Source organism: Ailuropoda melanoleuca, chromosome X (genome assembly GCF_002007445.2).
Source record: "Ailuropoda melanoleuca isolate Jingjing chromosome X, ASM200744v2, whole genome shotgun sequence".
Lineage (NCBI taxonomy): Eukaryota > Metazoa > Chordata > Mammalia > Carnivora > Ursidae > Ailuropoda > Ailuropoda melanoleuca.
The window spans coordinates 35,780,768-35,801,101 of NC_048238.1; the positions used below are offsets into that span (position 1 = coordinate 35,780,768).

The 20,334-nt window shown below is 40.1% G+C and overlaps 1 protein-coding gene across 13 annotated transcripts in view; it reads right to left on the minus strand.

Annotated features, from left to right (window-relative positions):
* Positions 1–20,334, minus strand: part of CASK (calcium/calmodulin dependent serine protein kinase) — a 350,328-nt gene that overhangs the window by 121,092 nt on the left and 208,902 nt on the right. For all 13 annotated transcript variants that reach the window (XM_019804579.2, XM_019804606.2, XM_019804597.2 and 10 more), the window contains exons 6-8: positions 13,125–13,227; positions 7,063–7,238; positions 2,226–2,348 (exon numbers count right to left, since the gene is read on the minus strand). In XM_019804579.2, coding sequence (XP_019660138.1) covers positions 2,226–2,348; positions 7,063–7,238; positions 13,125–13,227 — 402 coding nt within the window. The remainder of the gene's footprint in view (positions 1–2,225; positions 2,349–7,062; positions 7,239–13,124; positions 13,228–20,334) is intronic.

A 20,334-nucleotide genomic window follows, 5' to 3' on the forward strand; every position in this document is an offset into this window, starting at 1 on the left:
GGGGGTTAATCAGAAGGGGGAATGAAACATGAGAGACTATGGACTATGAGAAACAAACTGAGGACTTCAGAATGGAGGGGGGTGGGGGAATGGGATAGACTGGTGATGGGTGGTAAGGAGGGCACGTATTGCATGGTGCACTGCGTGTTATACGCAACTAATGAATCATCGAACTTTACATCGGAATCCGGGGATGTACTGTATGGTGACTAACATAATATAATAAAAAATCATTTAAAAAAAAAAGAAAGGAATAACTAGAACTGTGTATCGGAGGGTTGAATGCAGATCTGATAAGTAATATTCTTTTTTTTTTTTAAGATTTACTTATTTGAGAGAGAGAGAGAGTGGGGGGGAGGGGCAGAGGGAGAGGAAAACAGAGTCTTGAGCCGACTCCACACTGAGCATGGAGTCCGATGTGGGGCTCGAGCTCATCACCCTGAGACCAGGACCTGAGCTGAAACCAAGAGTCAGATGTTTAACCTACTGTACCACCCAGGCGCCCTGATAAGTAAAATTCTTGAGGGAGACTCAGGATCTGTTGGAATCTCAAAACTGTTCTCTAATATCATCATCCGTGTCATTGCCACTAAGATGCATTATGAATCTACATTTTAATAGATCTTATTGTTTTTGCATGATTTCTAGGGAAAGAGCATGGTGTAATATAATGAACATTTATTTGTCCATTTCATTAAATAATAACTAATATTTATTGAGCACCTACTATATGCCAGATACTTTCTAGAGTGCTGGACGGTAGTGAACTGACAACCCCAAATTCCTACTCTTCTGCAGCTTGTATTTTACAGGTGGTAAATAGACTACAAACAAGTAAAATATAGGTATGTCTTATGGTGACAGATGCTATGGAGAAAACTAAGGCAGGGAAGAGGGACTGGGAATACTGGCGGCAGGGGGCATTCCTTCTCCCTAATTTTAAACCGAGCAGACAGGAAAGCTCTTACTAAGAAGCTGACAGCTAAGCAAAGATCTGAAGGTGGTAAAGGAAGAAGCCATGACTATGCCTGGGGAAGAGCGTTCTAGGAAGAGAGCATAACAAACATAGAGGCATTGAGGCCAGAATGTGCCTGCTGCCCGAGGAACCAAAACAAGGCCAACATGTGGGGAACAGAGTAAGAGGAGAGTAGTAGGGGGTGAAATCAGAGAGGTATTAGGGGGCAAGACTACACTGGGTTAAGAAAGAACCACTCCGGGGAGAGGCCTGGTCTGAAGATATAAATTCAGGACTCATCAGAGTATGAACAGCACTTAAGACCATTAAAACTAGATGAATCTCCAAGGGCCTGAGTGGAGACGGAAAAAGAGGAGCAAGGATGAGTACAGTCAACTTAGTTCTTGTTTTGCTGTCTAGGGGAACAGAAGCTAGAGGGGGTTGTAGGGTAAGGAGGGGCGTGTGTGTGTGTGTGTGTGTGCGCGCGCGCCCGTAATAAAAAATACACTGTAGCATGTTACAGTCAACAGAGTCAGAAAAGTGATGATGCAGGAAAGGGGATATTGCTGGATGATGTCCTTGAGTAAGTAAAAGACTGAGGATCTCACATGCAAAGGAAAGCGTAGTAGACTCAATTAAAATCCTGGTTCCACTACTGACAACTTCTGTGACTTGGGGTGAGATTCTCAGACTCTCTGAGCCTTTGTTTTCTCCTGTACAGTGAGAATTTCCTGGAATTACTGAACTTTAGAATGTCTTAATCAAATAGTGCTATTTCATTCAAGTCCCAAGTTAAATTTTCCTTAATACTCATTCACAAGATGGGATAGAGAAAGAATTTTAAAAATTAGCTTCTTTCTAAAACAATAAATCCATATCTAGTTATCTATTGAAATAAAAATGTTATGAACCATACAGTCACACCCAAAGTAAAGATTGTAACTTTCTGTCATAAACACAGCAATACTTCCCTTGTTCTTGTTGCACAGCTTTGGGACATGTGTCGGTGGAGAACAAACACGCCTTCCTCCCTGATACGTTCTGCCTTAATCTGCCTCTGTTCCTCTGATGGCTGCATGTCACTAGAATGGTATATTCTCCATTCAGATATTTACAGAAGCTGTCCAGGAACAGCAAACAAGATGAACAAAAATAATAAAAAAAAAAGTGCTCAGAAAAGAGGTGGGAAAAGTCGCCCTCTAGAGCAATACATTCCTGTCTCTGGAAGAGTTCACACACAATGTAGACGGCCACCTGTGGGCTCCCATACCTTAAGCCAGGGGTGATTCAGTGCTTCATAAACAGTGATCCTTTCGGCTGGATCCAGCATCAGCATGCGACGGACTAGGTCTTTGGCACTTTCAGAGATATGGCTCCACTGCCTTGGATTCATCTGAAGAGAAGGAGACGAAAATTCCATAGTTATCGTCCAGTGAAAAGTTAACATTCACTACGATGTAACATTCCTATGCTGTTTCAATGTGAATAAAATTCTCAAAGAACAGAAATCTGATTCTAAAGGCCTGCTTTCTAAGAAAGAGGACAAAGGCAAGTCTTTGGTGTCTGTTGTTCTATGAGATTTTGCATCAGTAAATATCCCTTACATATGTTCTTATTGTCACATAAGTTATCATATTTTTAATAACTGAAGAATAGAATGCTCGTGACTGTAGTTTCTACCTTAGCTAAAGAGACTAGATACTTTGCTCTAATTTTTAAATTAAAAATTTTAAAGAAATTTTAAAACATTTTAAGGATTGGAATGTGCAGTAAGTATGAAGTTATGCAAAGTTCTTAGTAGGATGTTTTGGTCACGGTATATCAATTTTAGTATTTAGGAAAAAATACACTGCTACCAAAGGCCCTACAAAAGAACCAATTCACTTGTATATTGTCTTCAGCGAAGTTACTTTTGTTCCTTTCATAGAGATGAGACAACTAAGTCACAAGGTCAATTGACTGAAGTCAAACAAATGATCAAAAACTATGAGTTGTTCAAAAGACATAAGACTTGTGAGAAAGTGGATCTGGGAGGAAAAGAGCAAGATGGCTCCTGGGAAAAAGGGTATGTCTGAGCCCAGGAAGCAGAAAAAAGGGAAGGGATACTTAGGGTTTGCCGCTGGGAAGGCAAGGGGGGGGACAGGCAGGGAGAGACGAGTAAGGTCTCATTCCTTATTTAAAATCAAGAAGCCAACTAACAGGGTGAATTTATGTGAGAGGCCTGGTGCCAGGAGCTAGCTTGAACCAGGTGAGACCTAGGTCACCTTCTAATGAAGAAAGTTGGAGAATAAAGTCCATAATAACCTCAAGCCAAATAAAATCACAGCTTGCATCACAGTACACAGGCATTATTATAGTTGGCCAAGGGTTAGCATTAGACACTTCGCTCTGGCTACTGTGAGGCTCTATACTTACAGATGGGGAGTGAAAAATGTTCCTTGTTCTTTTCCTAACAGGCAGAATTCCAAACAATAGTCACTTCTGCTTCTCAGATCTCTTAACTAAAGTAAGTGCCATATTGCCGTCATCCTATTAAAATTGTGATCAACTGGTCCATTTGAAATAATGTTGGTGATTGGATGAGGCTTAGCCTTGTTCCCTCCTCCCCATCCTGGAGCTGATGTGCTCCTTAAAGCTGGAATGATTTGTCCTCGGAGAAAGGGGTTGAGAGGTCTTCTGAAAGTGGTGGTAAGATTTCTGAGGTGAGTAGAGGTTGAAAAGTATATGCCCCCATCCTGTTTGTGAGGGAGTCCAATCCAGGCTTTTCCTCTTCCTTTGGCTGAAAGAGTAGCTGAAATTAATCTGGGAGCTTGGGTTTATAAGGGGAACAAAACAGGGCTACAGAACACTCTCACTTCTTCGCATACTAAAGCCATGGGCTCCTCGACTCCTGTTGTGGAGCTACCAACTGGCTACCCACAACGAAGCCAGAGGACGGCACTGTATCTTGTACATACTGTGGGAGATATGTTGTTGTCTTTTATAAGAAAGTTCATTGAAATTAAATGTTGGCATCTATTCCAGGTAAATAGTATTCTCAGACATCTACCTGAAAAGATCAAGGAAGCTAGCAAATGTGAATAAAGAGTTAAACAAAAATCACTTAAGACCAGCAGCGGTTGATAAACTATTAGTTTTTAAACGATGCCATCAAGATTTTCTTGAAAATACCCCTAGACATCAAGGATTCTGCTCATAGTTCTTAAGAACCACTGGGGTAATGAAACTATTTTTGAGGCTGGCTGTATGTTGCTAAGTATTGAAGCTGGGGGTTCACTGTACTGTTATCTCTATTACTTTTGTTTGTTTGAAATTTTCAATAACAAAAAATGTAAAAATAAACGCTGACAGAATCACAGCGCCGTACGTGTATGTGTGTACATATATATGTATGTATATATACACATACACACATATATACATATATGAAAGGCCCACCAGGTTTACCATTGATGGTAGAGATGGCTCTATACTTCAAACGAAGATGCTGAAAACGTGGGGCTCTCATGTTAAAAAAAAAAGCAAACAAACCATGAATATTAAGTGAGAGGTAAGGTTAGCCAAGTAAAAAGGTAATAAGTTATTAACCTCAAAGCTTCAAACCTTCAGGTGCAGAAATTATGATATAGCTGTCACGTCCATCTGACTTACTGTAATACTAGGAATGGGGGTTTTAAAATCATTTACTTTTTGGCATGTGTGAACAGTCCAAATTTCTTACAAGGAAACAAACAAACTATTCAGTGCTTTAAAAATAGAGAAAACCGAATACCAGAGGCTGTTGGAACGAAGCACATTGTCTTGGAAACCAGGAAGTCAGCAACTGAACTAACACAAAGGAAGAATTCTATCATTGTCAAAGCTTATAGCTCCCAAAAGGCAGGTGGGAGATTTTATCATACAACACCACGTCATAAGTCGCTGGGAGGATAAAATGAGTTCATAGGCGTGCTTGCCACAGTTCCCGGCACATACTGAGTGCTAGGTCTGAGGATGTTATCATTACTGCTAGTATTCTTATTATGCTGCTGCATGGCTAATCGTGTTTGTTTTCCTATGGTAAGTATCTGTGATTTCACTTGGCCAAATTCGACCAGAAAGCCATGGCCAGGGGTGCCTGGGTGGCACAGTGGTTAAGCGTCTGCCTTCGGCTCAGGGCGTGATCCCGGCGTTATGGGATCGAGCCCCACATCAGGCTCCTCTGCTAGAAGCCTGCTTCTTCCTCTCCCACTCCCCCTGCTTGTGTTCCCTCTCTCGCTGGCTGTCTCTATCTCTGTCGAATAAATGAATAAAATCTTAAAAAAAAAAAAAAAAGAAAGCCATGGCCATGCATTCCTCATAGTCATTTGCAACTTGCAGGGACTGGAGGGGGAGGATTTCTTACAAGCAGTTTCCTGAGACATTTAGTTACCTTGGAAGGATTGATTTTATTCCCCAGTGGCCAACTGACTTGAAGAGAAGCAGAAAAACCTATTATTTCAAACATCTTTCTCTGTTAACAGAGTTTGGGCATGTATCTTAATGCAGCTAAACCCGCAGGCCCTTATAAGTTGGCGATGCACAAGGCTAAAAATTAAAGTGTAACTCATTCTCACCTGTCACCTCTCCAAGTTTCACTTACCGTTTCAAAGGACCAGGCTGCAACCCTGAAGCTACTTCACCTTTCATTTCTCTCTCTCTCCCTTTTCTTGAAGTCCCATATAAAATTCTAACATTACTGAGGAAATGAAAAGAAAACTTAACAGGCCTCACAGTTTTGGAGTCTGGTGTTACCCGAACCTCTGCGTTTGGTTTTTAGGTTGCCAGGCATGGCTGAAAATGAAACAGTGCTTCTGTTGAATAAAAAGTACGGGTTTCAGTAACATGGGGTGGAAAAAGAACTTCCCCAACATAAGCTGGGCCAAGCTGGTATCCAGACACACACTCCCCCATGTTTCCCATACACGGCATTGATTCTTCGGCCACACGCGATGGTATAGGGCCACGGAGTGTAAGAGCTGGGGCAGTGAGACCAACCTTATTTATTTCCAAGCATTCCTTAGGTGGTTTTGGTATAGGCATTCACAGTGTCAGTGATGAATTGTTAATTTTTTGATAAGGAAAGTAATAATATGCTAATCATACATCTGTGAATAGTCTATGAGGTTTCCAATCCATGGTAGCCAAAGAATAGGAATGTTTAAGTCACACTAAAATGGCTCTAAATTATATTATGAGATGTGGTTGTGATCCTGGCATTTCAGTTTATCCTGGAATGTAGTAAGTGGCAAATTTTTCAGCTGTGCTAGCTGACTACATAAAATGGAACAACATGCATGGTAAAGCAAAACAAATAAACGCGGATACTAAGTATAAAATAAAGAATTATTAAATCACTGGGATGAAATTTCCATTTTCACTTTACAAATTAAGAAAGCTTTAAAAATGAAGCCTTTCCTCAAATTACACAAAGGGCCAAAGAAGTTTATCTTCCAGCTGAGCCTGAAGAGGAGGTTTGGTCTCCACACGGAGAATGGACACTTTTAAATCCGAGCTCACATCTGTCGTGAACACCTCGTCTAGGGTAAAATAAAAGGTCAAATTCTACCACAATAAATTTGAAGTGTCATTCCCAATTCTTTCCCTGAACTAGAATTTTATTTGAAATAAGTAGGGCACTAACCGATTTCCTTGACCTAGATCAATGGGCAGTTCTGCTGGGATGTATTTATGGTAAAAGGACGGGCTTTGTGAATCTGAGGGCCCAAGACTCCTGAACTATTGACTTGCATGTACAGACGCTGTATCAAAGAGGACTAGGGTCCCCGTTTTCTAGCCTAAACACAGGGCTGGGTTCCAAACATGTGGGACTGAGGTCGGCCGCAGCGCAGAGGGAGGCGGAAGGCCATGGTTGTTTTAAAGCCAGTCTCCTGTCTTCTGCCTACATGACAGTGCAGCTGATAGTGACTCAGAAATTTACTTCAGGCCCATACTGTCTAACAAGGCTAGGGGATCAGTGATATCAGCAAAGAACTTTTCTCTGACAATCAGGAAGTCTAGATAGTAACTTCATATTTTCCAGAATAGTTTAATCTCAATGGAAGAATAAAATGTTCATAATATATTACCTTATATTTTCCTTTAATAATGCCTTCAAACAATCTTTCCTTGGTTCCATAAAAAGGCAAGCAACCACTTAGCAGGATAAAAAGGATCACGCCACAACCCCAGACATCTACAGGTTTTCCATAAGGCTCTCTTTTGACGACTTCTGGGGCCATAAAATGAGGTGTTCCAACGCGACCTACATTTAAAACAAGAACATCAAGGAAAAGTGTTTACATAAAATGGCTTTTTTTCCTCACTGGAAAACTGAAAATAGAATAACAGTCTGAAGTAGAAGCTTAACAATATAAATATTCTCTTACTACCAGGCAGAAGGAAAAAAAATTATTTAATCACCTCTTCAAAATATTGAGCCCAGGAGAGATACTTTGTCGTCTTTTTTTTTTTTTTTAAGATTTTATTTTTAAGTCATCTCTACACCCAACATGGGGCTTGAACTCACAACCCTGAGATCACGAGTCACATGCTCCACCACTGAGTCAGCCGAGCACCACGGTACTTTGTCTTTCTAACACTGGTACTGCCTATTTCATTAAGCAGGATGCATGGTACTTACCTATTTTTTGTTTAATGAAGAAGTTGTTTAAATTTTCTAATTTTCAAGTTTGAAAATCACTAAAAATACAGAGTAGGGGCAGGGGTCGGGGGGCAGGAGTGAGAAGATATCCTTGGAGAAAAATGGAAATATACTTTTGATTGCCAAACAGAAAATTTCAAAATTAAATCTAATCTTATCTGGAATATGACCCGGAATCTGAAATCCTGTTCAATTGATTTTAGGAACTGACTGTAGCAATTAACAATGCTCAGTAATATTTTCTTCTATAGGATTTTTTAAGCTGCCTCTGAATGTTAACATTTGGATGAGAGCAGACATAGGACATAAACCAAAGCAAAGTCATGAAGCTCCTCTCATTCAATCCCCTTTGGCCTCCATCTTCTTTAAAGAGTTTTCTCCCACACCCACCCATGAATATTAGCCTTCAGGAAGGAGTCTGATAGCAGTCTTTTGCACGCTGGTAATCATCTTTAACTCAGTATCCCTAAGGGAGTCTTTTCTTCTACTGTGCCCAGGAGGGAAATTACTGCGGAAGGGGCACTGCCCACCAGACTCGGTGGCTCTTCTTGTGTGCAGGCCCAGTCTTCTTCTTTCCTCCTTCCTCCCCCTGCCCCTTCTCTCCCATCGTACTGAGTCCAAGGTAATTTTTACTTTGAAGGCTGCACAATACTTTACCTAGAGCTCAGAACTGTGGTTTAGAGTTAAAAAAAGAAAAAAAAAAGACAAGACCTTACAGATCTTCTAATTCAGCTAGAGAAAATACACCATCAAGTCTAGTTAGTGACCGTCAAACTCGGTTGTGACGGTGAAGGATAAAGCAGCTCTTAGCTTGTGTACTGGGGATATTTCTGTGCTGTGGATCACTATGGCTCCCCTCTTCCCACATAACAGAAGAGGTTAACTTTGGGGTTCAGAGAATGAAAATATTTTCATTGAAAATGTGCAGTAGAGCAGTGAAAACTGTACTGGTTAGAAGGGAAGATTTTTATTCCACGTTGCCCCATTTTGCTTCCTCTGGTAACACAAAGAAGCTCAAATGAGAGCTAAGCCTCGAACTTCATTAATAGCCTTGGACAGAGCAGGGCCGCTGGAGAATTCGCCTTGTGCTGACGGCAGGAGCTGGGAAAAGCAGGGCAAGAGATCAAGGTACCAGTGATGGTGCGGGTACCATGGCACCAGTCAGAAGACTTCTTATACTTGGGATGATGTTTGGAAACTCAACTTCCTACTACTTTCTACACAAGAAAGAGCTGAACAACTCAAAAAGGAGCTTCTCTCCATTTATCTGGGTTGAAGACTACTCCATTCTGGAGAATTGGTGTTCATCCTTAAGGAACATACATGTCTTCTGGTTCAAGAATTTGCTCACAGATGATGGGGCAAAGAATATATAGGAATGAGCTTTTTACAATATTTTGTGCAGATCAGTCAAATGTGAAGGACTAGAGTTAACCTTTAATGCACACCAACCTTCCCGGACTCCTTGTTTGTGATAGCTTGACTTTTCCTTCTTTGTGGTCACTTGATTTTTATGACTTTGACTTCCTGTTCTTAGACTTTTGTGGTCAATTACCAAACCAAATGTCACTGTGTATGACATACTTCAGAGATACATTTAAATATTTAAATGTTAGACTTTGGGATAATATATTACAACCTCATTATCTAGAACCTCTGGTAAGGAGCCATTTTGAATAGCTAGGACTTGAATCTTCACACACCCAAAGTTTTGTAAAATAATTTTGGATGGTTATCTTTCTACAATTTTCTGACTTCTTTTTACAAAAGATGCTGCAGACAGTGTAACATTTCTTGATGACTCAGGATTGTCTTGTGGCTATCAGTGAAAGAACTGTGCTACAGAACAGAAAATGCCCTCAGGAACTTCACAGGTAAGCAAGGCTTGAGCTCTTCAGTGTTAAAAGGGGGCTGTGCTTTCTACATTTTGGTATCTGCTCAATATACTTTTTCTGTCAGGCTTTCGTGCCTTTTCTCTCACTGTGCTTCCTCCAGCCTTGTCTTCTCCTAATTTGTTGCATAAAATCTGCTATTAATCAGAAAAGGAGTAGCAACCAGATTCTTTCATTTGGTAACAATTTCCTAAGTGCTTGCTAGGTCCTGGACACAATGGGAGGTGCTGTGGACATACAGAGGGATAAGCCGTGATGCCTCTTGTCCTCATAAAGCTCAGTCTTTGATATGCCTGCTTCAAATACTACATGGAGGTATGTAGCACAGGTAGTTACGCTAATATGGAAGAGAAGGAATAGGGTTACCTAACTTGGGATGGTGAAGATCAGCTTGCTTTTAAGAGGGGAGGTTTGTCAGCTCAGTCTCTCAGCCTTCAGGAGCAGTAAGAGTTAAACAGATACAGAAAATAACAAAAGGTATTCCAACCAGAGGGAGTAGCAGGGGCCAGGCATGAAGGCATATGAATCCGTAAAACTGTGAAAAATGGCAGCATGCCAGCTTCAGAGAGTGTGTCCTTAGATGCCCATTTGAGAGAACCATGAATGGGTATTAACGTCAAGAAATGTTTTGCTGCAAAAATAATTTTTTTTCTAGGTTCCTAGTTATCTTCTGGATAGAGGAGTTTTCCAAATAGCTGAATTTCAGATAGGTTAATCGCAAATACATGTAAGCAGTTTCTACTATATGGAAAGGAGAGAATTCTTTTCTATTTCTATTCTGAGTAATCAAAGATTCCAACTGACAGGAAAACAGCTTTCTGTTAATAAGCATTAGCAAATAAGTGAATATCAGTATAATTTCAAAAGTACCTTAAACAGTAAGAAAGCTTTCACTAAGAGAAATCATTTATCCCTTATCTACATATGTTGCATTTTTAAAGACACTATAATGCTTGAAGTAGTTACTTCAAGACTAGAAGGAAGGTATGTTAAGAAATGACATTCTGACCATCATAAAGTATTTTAGTTCTAGAAGCACTGAGAAAAATAAATTTTGTACAACTGACACACTGTAGGTTCAAAATCAGCTTGAAAAACAATCAATTTAGGAGAAAGGCTCAAGGACTTTAGGAAAGTAGATTAACGTGGAGAAGATGTCTAGATAAATCTAACGAATCTATTTTCCTCCTTTAATCAAAAAGCATGGTAAAATATGAGGCAAATACCACTATGAATACTAATGGGATATGGATCTAGACAAAGAGAAATAAAGCCATATATGTGGCCAGCATAGAACATATTTCATTTCATTTCATCCCATCAGTCTTGGGGATGTTATCAGAAGTTACTTGTTATAACTGTGTATTCTTTTTAAAAAAAAGATTCATTTTTATTTGAGAGAGAGAAAGAGAGAGAGAGAGAGAGAGAGAGAGAGAGAAAAGCAGAGGATCCCAAGCAGACTCCTTGTTGAGTGTGGAGCCTGATGTGGGGCTTGATCTCATGACCCTGAGATCACGACCTGAGCTGAAACCGAGAGTCAGATGCTTACCCAACTGAGCCACCCAGGTGCCCCAAAGTTGTGTAGTCTTTACAGAGGGGTGATTGTACAAATATCAGATTTAAGAGAGTTAGTTTAATAACAAAATTGTTTAAAAACAACTTGGGAGTTGCAGTTGATTTCAAGATCAGTATGAGCCAGTGGCATTATGTGGCTATCCAAGAAGCTAACACAATTTGGGGAGCCTGACAGAAATGTAAGTCCCACAGCAAAAGAAGCAACAGCCCCAAGCTCCTGTGCGCTGGGTTGTACCTACAGTCGTGCTCAGTTTTGGCTCCGTCCTTTGCACACTGTGAGATTCTGCACCAGTTTATATAAGGAAGGGCTAAATTAACTTAGGCGAGTTAATTTGGATAAGACTTAGCGGTACACAATATTGTCCTTAAACATCTGAATGGTTATCATGTGGAAGGATTAAAATTTTTCAGTGTGGCTCCAAAAGTCACAATTAGCACCACTGGGTGGAAGTGATATGAAGACAGATTTCTGTTCAATGTGAAGATGAATGTTTCAGTACTTAAGGAGCTTTCCAAAAATGGAAATACAGTCCTGGAACACAGTGAATTCTTTGCTATGTGAGGAATTAAACTAGAGCTCAACCTTTTGCTGGGAATTTTATGAAGGAATGTGATCACTGGTTATAAGACTGGAGAAGTGAAGGCCCCCTTGGAATCCTGAGATTCAATGATCCTATGATTAAATGATGTGCTACTAATCAGATCCTATGATAGTCCTTTTAATGACAGATGGAAGTTTTGAATTAAGGGAAAAAAGTAGTCAGTTTTTAAAACTATACTCAACTTGCAATTTTTCATATTATTGGAAATGATGAGCTGGAAGAGAATGCAAAACTAGAAGAAAATCTAAACGTAATTTAATTTTAGAGGGCAATGTGATGAAATAACAATTTAAAGACTATGACTATGACTCCTGGCTCATTTTTCAGAAGATGGTCTACGTAAATGCTGCTTTGATGTGTTAGTAATAGTGTATTAAATTAAATGAAATATCCTGTGTAACAGATAATTGTTTTGATATTTATCATTTGTCAGGTATTTGAACTTAATGTAAGTATTCATGGAAGATGACAGGTTCAAAAAGGTTCTGCTGGTATTTTTCGAATTTTTCCTCTTTGTGAAGTCTGGCAGTATCTGGAGATGAAAAATCGAAGGTACTGACTAGAAGAATGATAATTTCTAGACTGGAGAACTAAGTCATTTGCAAAACTAAGGAAAAGAACTAAAAACAGGGCAGCATTCTGAGCTGGAGTCTATTGAAGGGAATAAATAAAAACCCAAATTCTTGAATCTGGAATTAGCATCCACCTCTGCACGCTACTGGAGAAAATTTCTATTTTTAACTTCTCTACTTTTTTTTTTTTTCTGGCATGGGAGTTTTCTAATTATGTTTTGCTTTGGCTAATAATAAAAATCAGTCTGCATTTACATCTGCTTGCTCTTCCCAAATACACAGACTGATGGCTTGAGCAGGACTCTTTCACAAATAAAAAGAGGAAAGCAATATGAAATTAAACGTTAGCCACTTATATAAATCTGAAAGTGGTTAATCTACATGTTTTAGAATGGACTTCGTTTGGCCAGTTCAACTTTATTTACTTTTAAGTAAGCTCTATGCCCAGTGCGGGGCTTAAACTTAACAACCCCAAGATCAAGAGTCGCGTGCTTCACTGACTGAACCAGCCAGGTGCCCCTGGCCAGTTCAACCTTAGAAGTCACTTTGCCCCAGATAACACCTTCTTTCAACACTGTTTTAAACTCTGTATGCAGGGTCACTTCTCTGCCAAGTGGTGGGAATACAAAGAGTAAAAGCACAGAGTCTATTCTCAAGATACTAAAATTTTAAGTTATAACTACAGTTATTAAATTCAAAACTATGATGGCACTTTCATGGGGAGGGGTGGGGGGGTGGAACAGGTATGAAACACTGAGGATGGGCTAATATTTACTTTGGAAGTTTTACACCAGTCTGAAAGTGACCAGGTTTTGAAGGAAATTTTTCAAAAAAAAATGTTCTTACCTCCAGCTACAAGTCCAGACTCCCCTAATTGAATAGCTACCCCAAAGCCCCCAAGCTTAACAGGTGCCGAGTTTTCCTTTGAGGCGAGGAGAACACAGTGGGGCTGGAAGGAAAAACAGACAAACAACAAACCAAAGATAAGGATTAATTGGAGATGAGCAATTTACACAAAACTGAATAACATGACCATATAGTCATACATTAAAAACTCCTGCAATTACTTTGGATGCTTGAATTACTTGTGCTGTTCTCACTTGTGGTTGATTTCTCCAAAGACTTACCTGTTTTATCCAATGTTTTTCAGAGATTATTTGCATCTAAGATTAGGGTACAGTGCTAAGAATTACTCAGGAAGCAAAGCGTGTGCAAGATATGGCAGATGTGTTTTCTACCTTTTCATGCAATATTCTTTTTTTTGAGTGATAGTCTACATTTAAGGAAAAATACTTTTTACACCTCTTGCCAAAATGTTTCTTGAAACCTCCAACTTGACCTACAGAGCCACTGTGTCTTAGTCCTTAGGGGATGCTAATGGCTCTTTTTCTACCCTCCCACCATCCTCTTGCTTTTCTTTATTCATTCCATCCCCAAGTAAGAGGAGCCAGATTTAATGACTTTAATTGAAACTTCGTCTCAGAGAATTCAGTGTTCTCTCTGGGCATGTCTTTTCTCTGGACCTGCCTTTCCTCTTTGTGGGAATGGGATGGGAGAAAGGAGATGACTTGGCTGGCCTCTGGTCCAGGGCAAAGACATCCTTCCCAAGGAGTAGCTGTGTGACCAGGGCTCCCTAAGAATCATATGCTTTGTGGTCACAATGAGAGTTTCTCTGTAGGACCTGGTCTCAGGGAAGCATTTAACTGTGCAGACCTTTGGTCTCTGCTCAAATACTATGCTCCCCAATATGACTGATGTTCCATGTGACCTGCTTTTAAAATATGGGTTAGTGAAAAAAAAAAAAAAGCAAGCTTCTTCAGGCATGGAAGAGAAAAGTATTTTTGTTCTTTCCCATACTTGCTCATTTATAACATGACACAGTTTTAGCTCAGCTTTAGCCTAAATGATAGTGGCCCCCCAAATTCTGCGCAATAAAACTCTGAACTGGCGCACCCAGAGAGATGTTTGATGATGATACACGGAAGTGGAAGGGATCCTTACTCTACTCAATGAAAGCATCAGTGTTCTACTTTGGAAGTTACTCTTTTTGTCCAAAGACATTTAAAGACCTTATAATAGAGGCTCTAGTACAACGAAAGATAAGCCCTTAAATGTAAATGTGTGTGTGTGTGTGTGTGTGTGTGTGTGTGTGAGAGAGAGAGAGAGAGAGAGAGAGAGAGAGAGAGAGAGAGAGAGAAGGAGGAGATGGAAGGCAAGTGTACGTGAATGGTGAGTGAGTTGCAGCAAGACACAAAGTAGCCAAGAGGGTTTATGGGAGAGTGAGCAAAGCTCCACAGAAACCAACAGATAAAGACTGCTCTTCGTAAGAACTTTCAGTTGGTTCAAATAGAGATGGATGACAACAGACCCGAAGAAGAAAGTGATAGCCCTAGCATGATTCTAGTGTGGGGTGAAGTGAACAAGCCTAGAAAAGGAGGGGCATGATGCAGAAGAAGAAACTATAAACTAGGGGCGCCTGGGTGGCACAGCGGTTAAGCGTCTGCCTTCGGCTCAGGGTGTGATCCTGGCGTTATGGGATCGAGCCCCACATCGGGCTCCTCTGCTATGAGCCTGCTTCTTCCTCTCCCACTCCCCCTGCTTGTGTTCCCTCTCTCGCTGGCTGTCTCTACCTCTATCGAAAAAATAAATAAAATCTTTAAAAAAAAAAAAAGAAACTATAAACTAAACCTAGACAGGATCTCCTGGCCAGTTTTGTCACCTTATTAAGGAGAAGTAGAAGCTTAAATCAGAATCCTCAAGTATACCGTTTATAGTTTGTTGACTATATTTATTCTTTTTTTTTTTTTTAAGATTTTATTTATTTATTTGACAGAGATAGAGACAGCCAGCAAGAGAGGGAACACAAGCAGGGGGAGTGGGAGAGGAAGAAGCAGGCTCACAGCACAGGAGCCTGATGTGGGGCTCGATCCCATAACGCCGGGATCACGCCCTGAGCCGAAGGCAGACGCTTAACCGCGGTGCCACCCAGGCGCCCCTGACTATATTTATTCTTAAGTTAATGTTACACTGAGATTTATGTAATTCTCATCAGAATGTGGATTCTATCATTCTCAATAAATCCTTAAGTCATAAAATTGGAAGACAGAAACTAAAGAAACCAATACATATAAATGAATATAAGAGACCGGGTAGTGTTAAGTGCTATGAGGTAAAAGCTGGTGGAGGTCAATGTTAGAGGTTTGGAGACTAGGGAGCTGGTATTTAGTAAGGGGGTCGGGTCAGAGAAGGCTTAATAGGGTAATATTTGAACCCAGACCAGAAAGAAGGGGCAGAATGGTTCATGTGGAAGCAGGTTCCAGAAGGGGGGAATAGGATGGTTAAGTACAAAGGCCTAGAAGTACGAGGACGGTTGGTGTGTTTGGGGAACAGTAAGGAAGCCAGTGTGTCGGGGGGGAGGGGAAATGAGCAAGGGGAAGAGTGGTAAGAAATGTGATCCAGATGATCAAAGGCTCTACGGTCTAGGGCTTGAAGCCATGGCCAGAACCTTGGGTTTTATGCTGAGTGAGACGGGAAACCATTGGAAAGTTGTGAGTAGGGGAGCATTACGTGCAATTTCAGGTTTTGAAAGAATTACTTGGGCTGTTGTGTGGAGAAGATTGCAAAGGCATGACATTGGAAGAAAAGATACCAGGTAGGAGGCTTCTGTGGTTGCCCAGGCAAGAGAAGATGGGGATTTGAATCAGACTAGAGTGACAGAAGCAGTGACGGCAAGAAGTGGTTAAATTCAGGACACATTCTAAAGGTTAGGCTGACAGAACTGCTACTGGATATGGGGTGTGAGAGAAAGAGGTAAGTATGACAACTAGGTTTCTGTTCTGAGCAACTGAATGAAAATGAAGATGCCATTTACTAAAACGGGGAACACAGAAGGAAGAGTTTGTAAGAGGTATCAAGAATCTGGTTTGTATAAATTGAGTGCAAGATCTTAAAAGATGGGAGAGGGAAGGCTGGAATTAGAGATATAAATTTGGGATCAACAGCACACAGTGTTTACAGCCACGGCAATGAGTGAGAAATCACTCAGGGAGTGACTACTGATAGAAACGAGAAGGGGGGGGCGCCTGGGTGGCTCAGATGGTTAAAGCGTCTGCCTTCGGCTCAGGTTATGATCTCTGGGTCCTGGAATCGAGCCCCATGTTGGGCTCCTGGCTCAGTGGGGAGTCTGCTTCTGCTTCTCCCTCTCCCTCTGCCCCTCTCCCCTGCTCATTCTCTGTGCCTCCAATAAACTTAAAAAATCTTTAAAAAAAGAGAAAAGAGAAGAGGTCGGAGGAATAAGACTTGGTGCACAGCAATGTTTGAGGTCAGGAAGGTGACGACAATCTAGCAAAGGAAAGAGAGTGCCTAGGCAGCGAAGTGGGCAGGAAACCAGAGCAGTTTGGTGTCCTGAAATGCTAGTAAGAGGCCATTTCAGATGAGAGCGGAGAACTGACCATTAGATCTGGCAACCTGGAAGTCCCTGGTGACCTGGATAAGAGGGGTTTTGGTGGGATGATATAGACAAAAATCTTCATTGGACTAGGTTTAAAAAAAAATGGGACGAGATGATGTGGAGATAGTAAATTCAGATAGCTTTCAAAACCTTACTGTACTAGGAACAGAGAGATGAGAATGGGATGTAGCTAAAAGAGAAGGAGAAGCCAAGGAAGTTTCCTTTCAAAAACTTTTTAGTATTTGTCACTAGAGAAAATAGATTATTAAACCTCCATGTACCTTTTTCTAAAGATTTTATTCATTTATTTGAGAGAGAGAGAGAGAGAGCTCAAGCAGGGGGAGCGGCAGAAGCAGGTTCCCTGCTGAGCAGGGAGCCCAACTCGGGGCTTGATCCCAGAACCCTGGGATCATGACCTGAGCCGAAGGCAGACGCTTAACTGACTGAGCCACCCAGGTGTTCCCCCCATCTCCTACCTTTAATAGTTATTGACATCTGCCACTCTTGCTTCGCCTATCCCCATTTTTTTTTGTTGCTGAAGTCTTTTAAAACAAGTATCATTTCACCTGTTATTAGTTCAGTATTTATAACAAATGACTTGAAAAAATAACCATACTATCAACATCCAATACAATTAACAATCCTTAAATATCATCTAATACCAATCCACATTCAATTTTCCTTGACTATCTCAAAGACTTTTTTTTTTTTACAGTTGGTTAGTTCAAAATGGTATTTAAGGTCCATACATTGCACTTGATGGTTATAGGTCTTACATCTCTCTGACTCTATATCATATTCTCCTCTTACCTTTTTAAAAACGTTCATGCCATTGATTTATTAAGATACTAGGTAATTTCCCCTGTGGAATCTCCTACAGTCTGGACTTGGCTAATAGCACCTACTTAAATTGAATATGTTCCTGTGTTTTCTGTAAATTGGTAGTTAGATCTAGAAGACTGATTAGATTAACATTCAATTTTAGTTTTTTTTCCACTAATACTTTAGTTTTTTGCAACACCTCAGGAAGAACATAATGTCTGGTTGTCCTACTTCTAGCAACAGGATTGGTCAGTGGGTTCAGGTATTGTCTGCCTTGATCCATCTTTACAAAGTTCACCATTGACTTTTCATGATTTTAGGAGCCGATGATGCCCGGCTCCATAATTAGGGGTTCCAAAATGGAGGTTTTCCCCAGTATTTTGTTATGAAGACTATCAAACACAGAGAAAACTGAAAGAACAGTAAATAGCCACATACTCACCACATAGATTCTACAACGAACATTTTGCTACATTTGCTTTATCAAATATTTATTCATTCCTCTAACCATCAGTCCAACTTTTCACTATAATTCAGCACATGTCATTAGAGTTTAATATTTTTTTGAGAGAGAGAGAGAGAGCTAGTGTGCTTGCAGGGTGGGGACAGAGGGGCAGAGAGAGAATCTTAAGCAGACTGCACACTCAAAGTGTGGAGCCTGATGTGGGGCCCGATCTCATGACCGTTAAATCATGACCTGAGCCAAAATCAAGAGTCAGATGCTTAACCAACTGAGCCACCCAGGTGCCCCTTGAGTTTAATATTTAAAATTATGTTTAAGATAAAATTTACATGCTGTGAAATGCACAAACCTTAAGAGTACCATTGGAGAGTTTTGACAGCTTGCAAAAAACTGTGTAACCGTATCCCTATCAGGATGTTATGGTCCCAGAAATCTCCCTCGCCCTCTTACCACTCAATCTCGGCTGCCACACCCCCGGTACAAATGACTATTCTGATATAGTATTGCTTATTCTGAAAAAAACAAAAACAAAAACCAAGTTTGTTTTGCTTATACTACAACTGCATATACACAAATCATATAGTATGTACGCTTTTATGTAAGGCTTCTCCCACTCAGCCCGTTTCTGAGATTCATCCATTTTGTTGTGATCAGTGGTTCAGTTCTTCTATTGCTGAGTAAATATTCTCTTGTATGAATTCCCTTGTATGAAACCACAGTTTGTCCATTCTATTGAGGGACATTTGGGCTGTGTCTACTTTGGGGATATTATGAATAAAGCTGCTATGAACGATTTCCAGAATAATAAGTTGGTTGCCAGGCAACCTTCAAAGATGATCAATGAAGGGCTTTTTTGGTATTATTGTGAATTTATAGGTTTTTATATATTTGATACATTTTAACCAATTACAGTCATTATTCATTTTGATGCTCAAATCATCCCATTTTTTAGCCAGCAGGACCTCCTTTAAGACAGCTCTTACGCCCTTTTGTAAGACTCTAAAAGTCTGATAAGTTCCTTGCTTTCAGGCAGAAGATGTCTGAGGTTTCTCTTGTGCATTTCTTGCCCCAGATCTGGAACCAACCATTTCTCCAAGTAGTCCCACTTCTGTATAGTGGGAAATGGTATTTAAATTCACAATATGGATATTAGGTATATTATTATTACTGGGTTATCCCTGCTTTGACTTTTCAGTGGACAGAGTTAAACAAAAATATGTATTTTTTAGAAGGAGAAAAATAAATCAATTCATACTGATACATAGTTTTTTTTTTTTTAAATAGAGTTTTTACCTGACTTCTTTCATTTTGTCAAGTAATGTTGGTACCTAATGCCATTAACATAATTACTCATTTGCTTTGTCCCCTAGGGTGTGTGTATAAAAGTACCTACATTACCAGTAACAACAAAACCACCGTATGCTGTTTAAGATTTTTCTGTGGTTCTTTTTGTCCTTATGATATATCCTACCAGGGATGTCCAGCCAAATTACTGTTTTGCTATTGAATAAAGTAAGAATTCATGAGTCTGTGCTGATGTAAATAAATAAGTAAATGAACAGAGAGAAGGAAAAACTTTCATATAAGGAGAAAACCAATTAATGAATGTAGAAGAAATTCTGGCATTAGAAATCACCATTTGGCAGTTATCATCATGATAACTGATTCAAGTGAGAACCGTAGTTACTAGTGGGTAAAAGTTTGAAGAGTGATAGGATATTTGTGTAATCTCGGAGTAGCTCCCCACAGGATACTTATTAATTACAAAAGGTAAAATAGTAATTTTCCAGAGGAGCGACCTGGCAGACACTCCTATCAAAGTTACTACTGTTAATAGTGGGACTAATTAAGAGCATGTGCTTCCTTCACTGACAACCCTCAGCAACACTCTGTGGTATTCGTGCCAAAGGACTTCACTGCGTCAAATCATGAGGAAACATCAGACCAACCCAAACTGAGGGACATTCGAGAAAGTACTGGACCCATGCCCATATTCTTCAAATACTGTTTCAGACGAAAGGGATCAAAGGAGACAGAAGAGACTGAACAGCTAAAATGTGATATATAATCTTATTTTTGCTGTAAAGGATATTAGGACACTTGATGAAATTGGGACAAGGTCTGTAGATTACATAAACTCCCTGACTTTGATCATTTTACTGCGGCTATTTAGAGAATTCCTTATTTTTAGGAAGTATATAGATGGACAAAGAGAGAACAGTGAAAAACTGAGAAAGATAAAACAAATGTAGAAAAATGTTAACATGGGGAATCTGAGTGAAAGGTGACGGAATTCTTTGTATTACTATCAGAACTTTTCT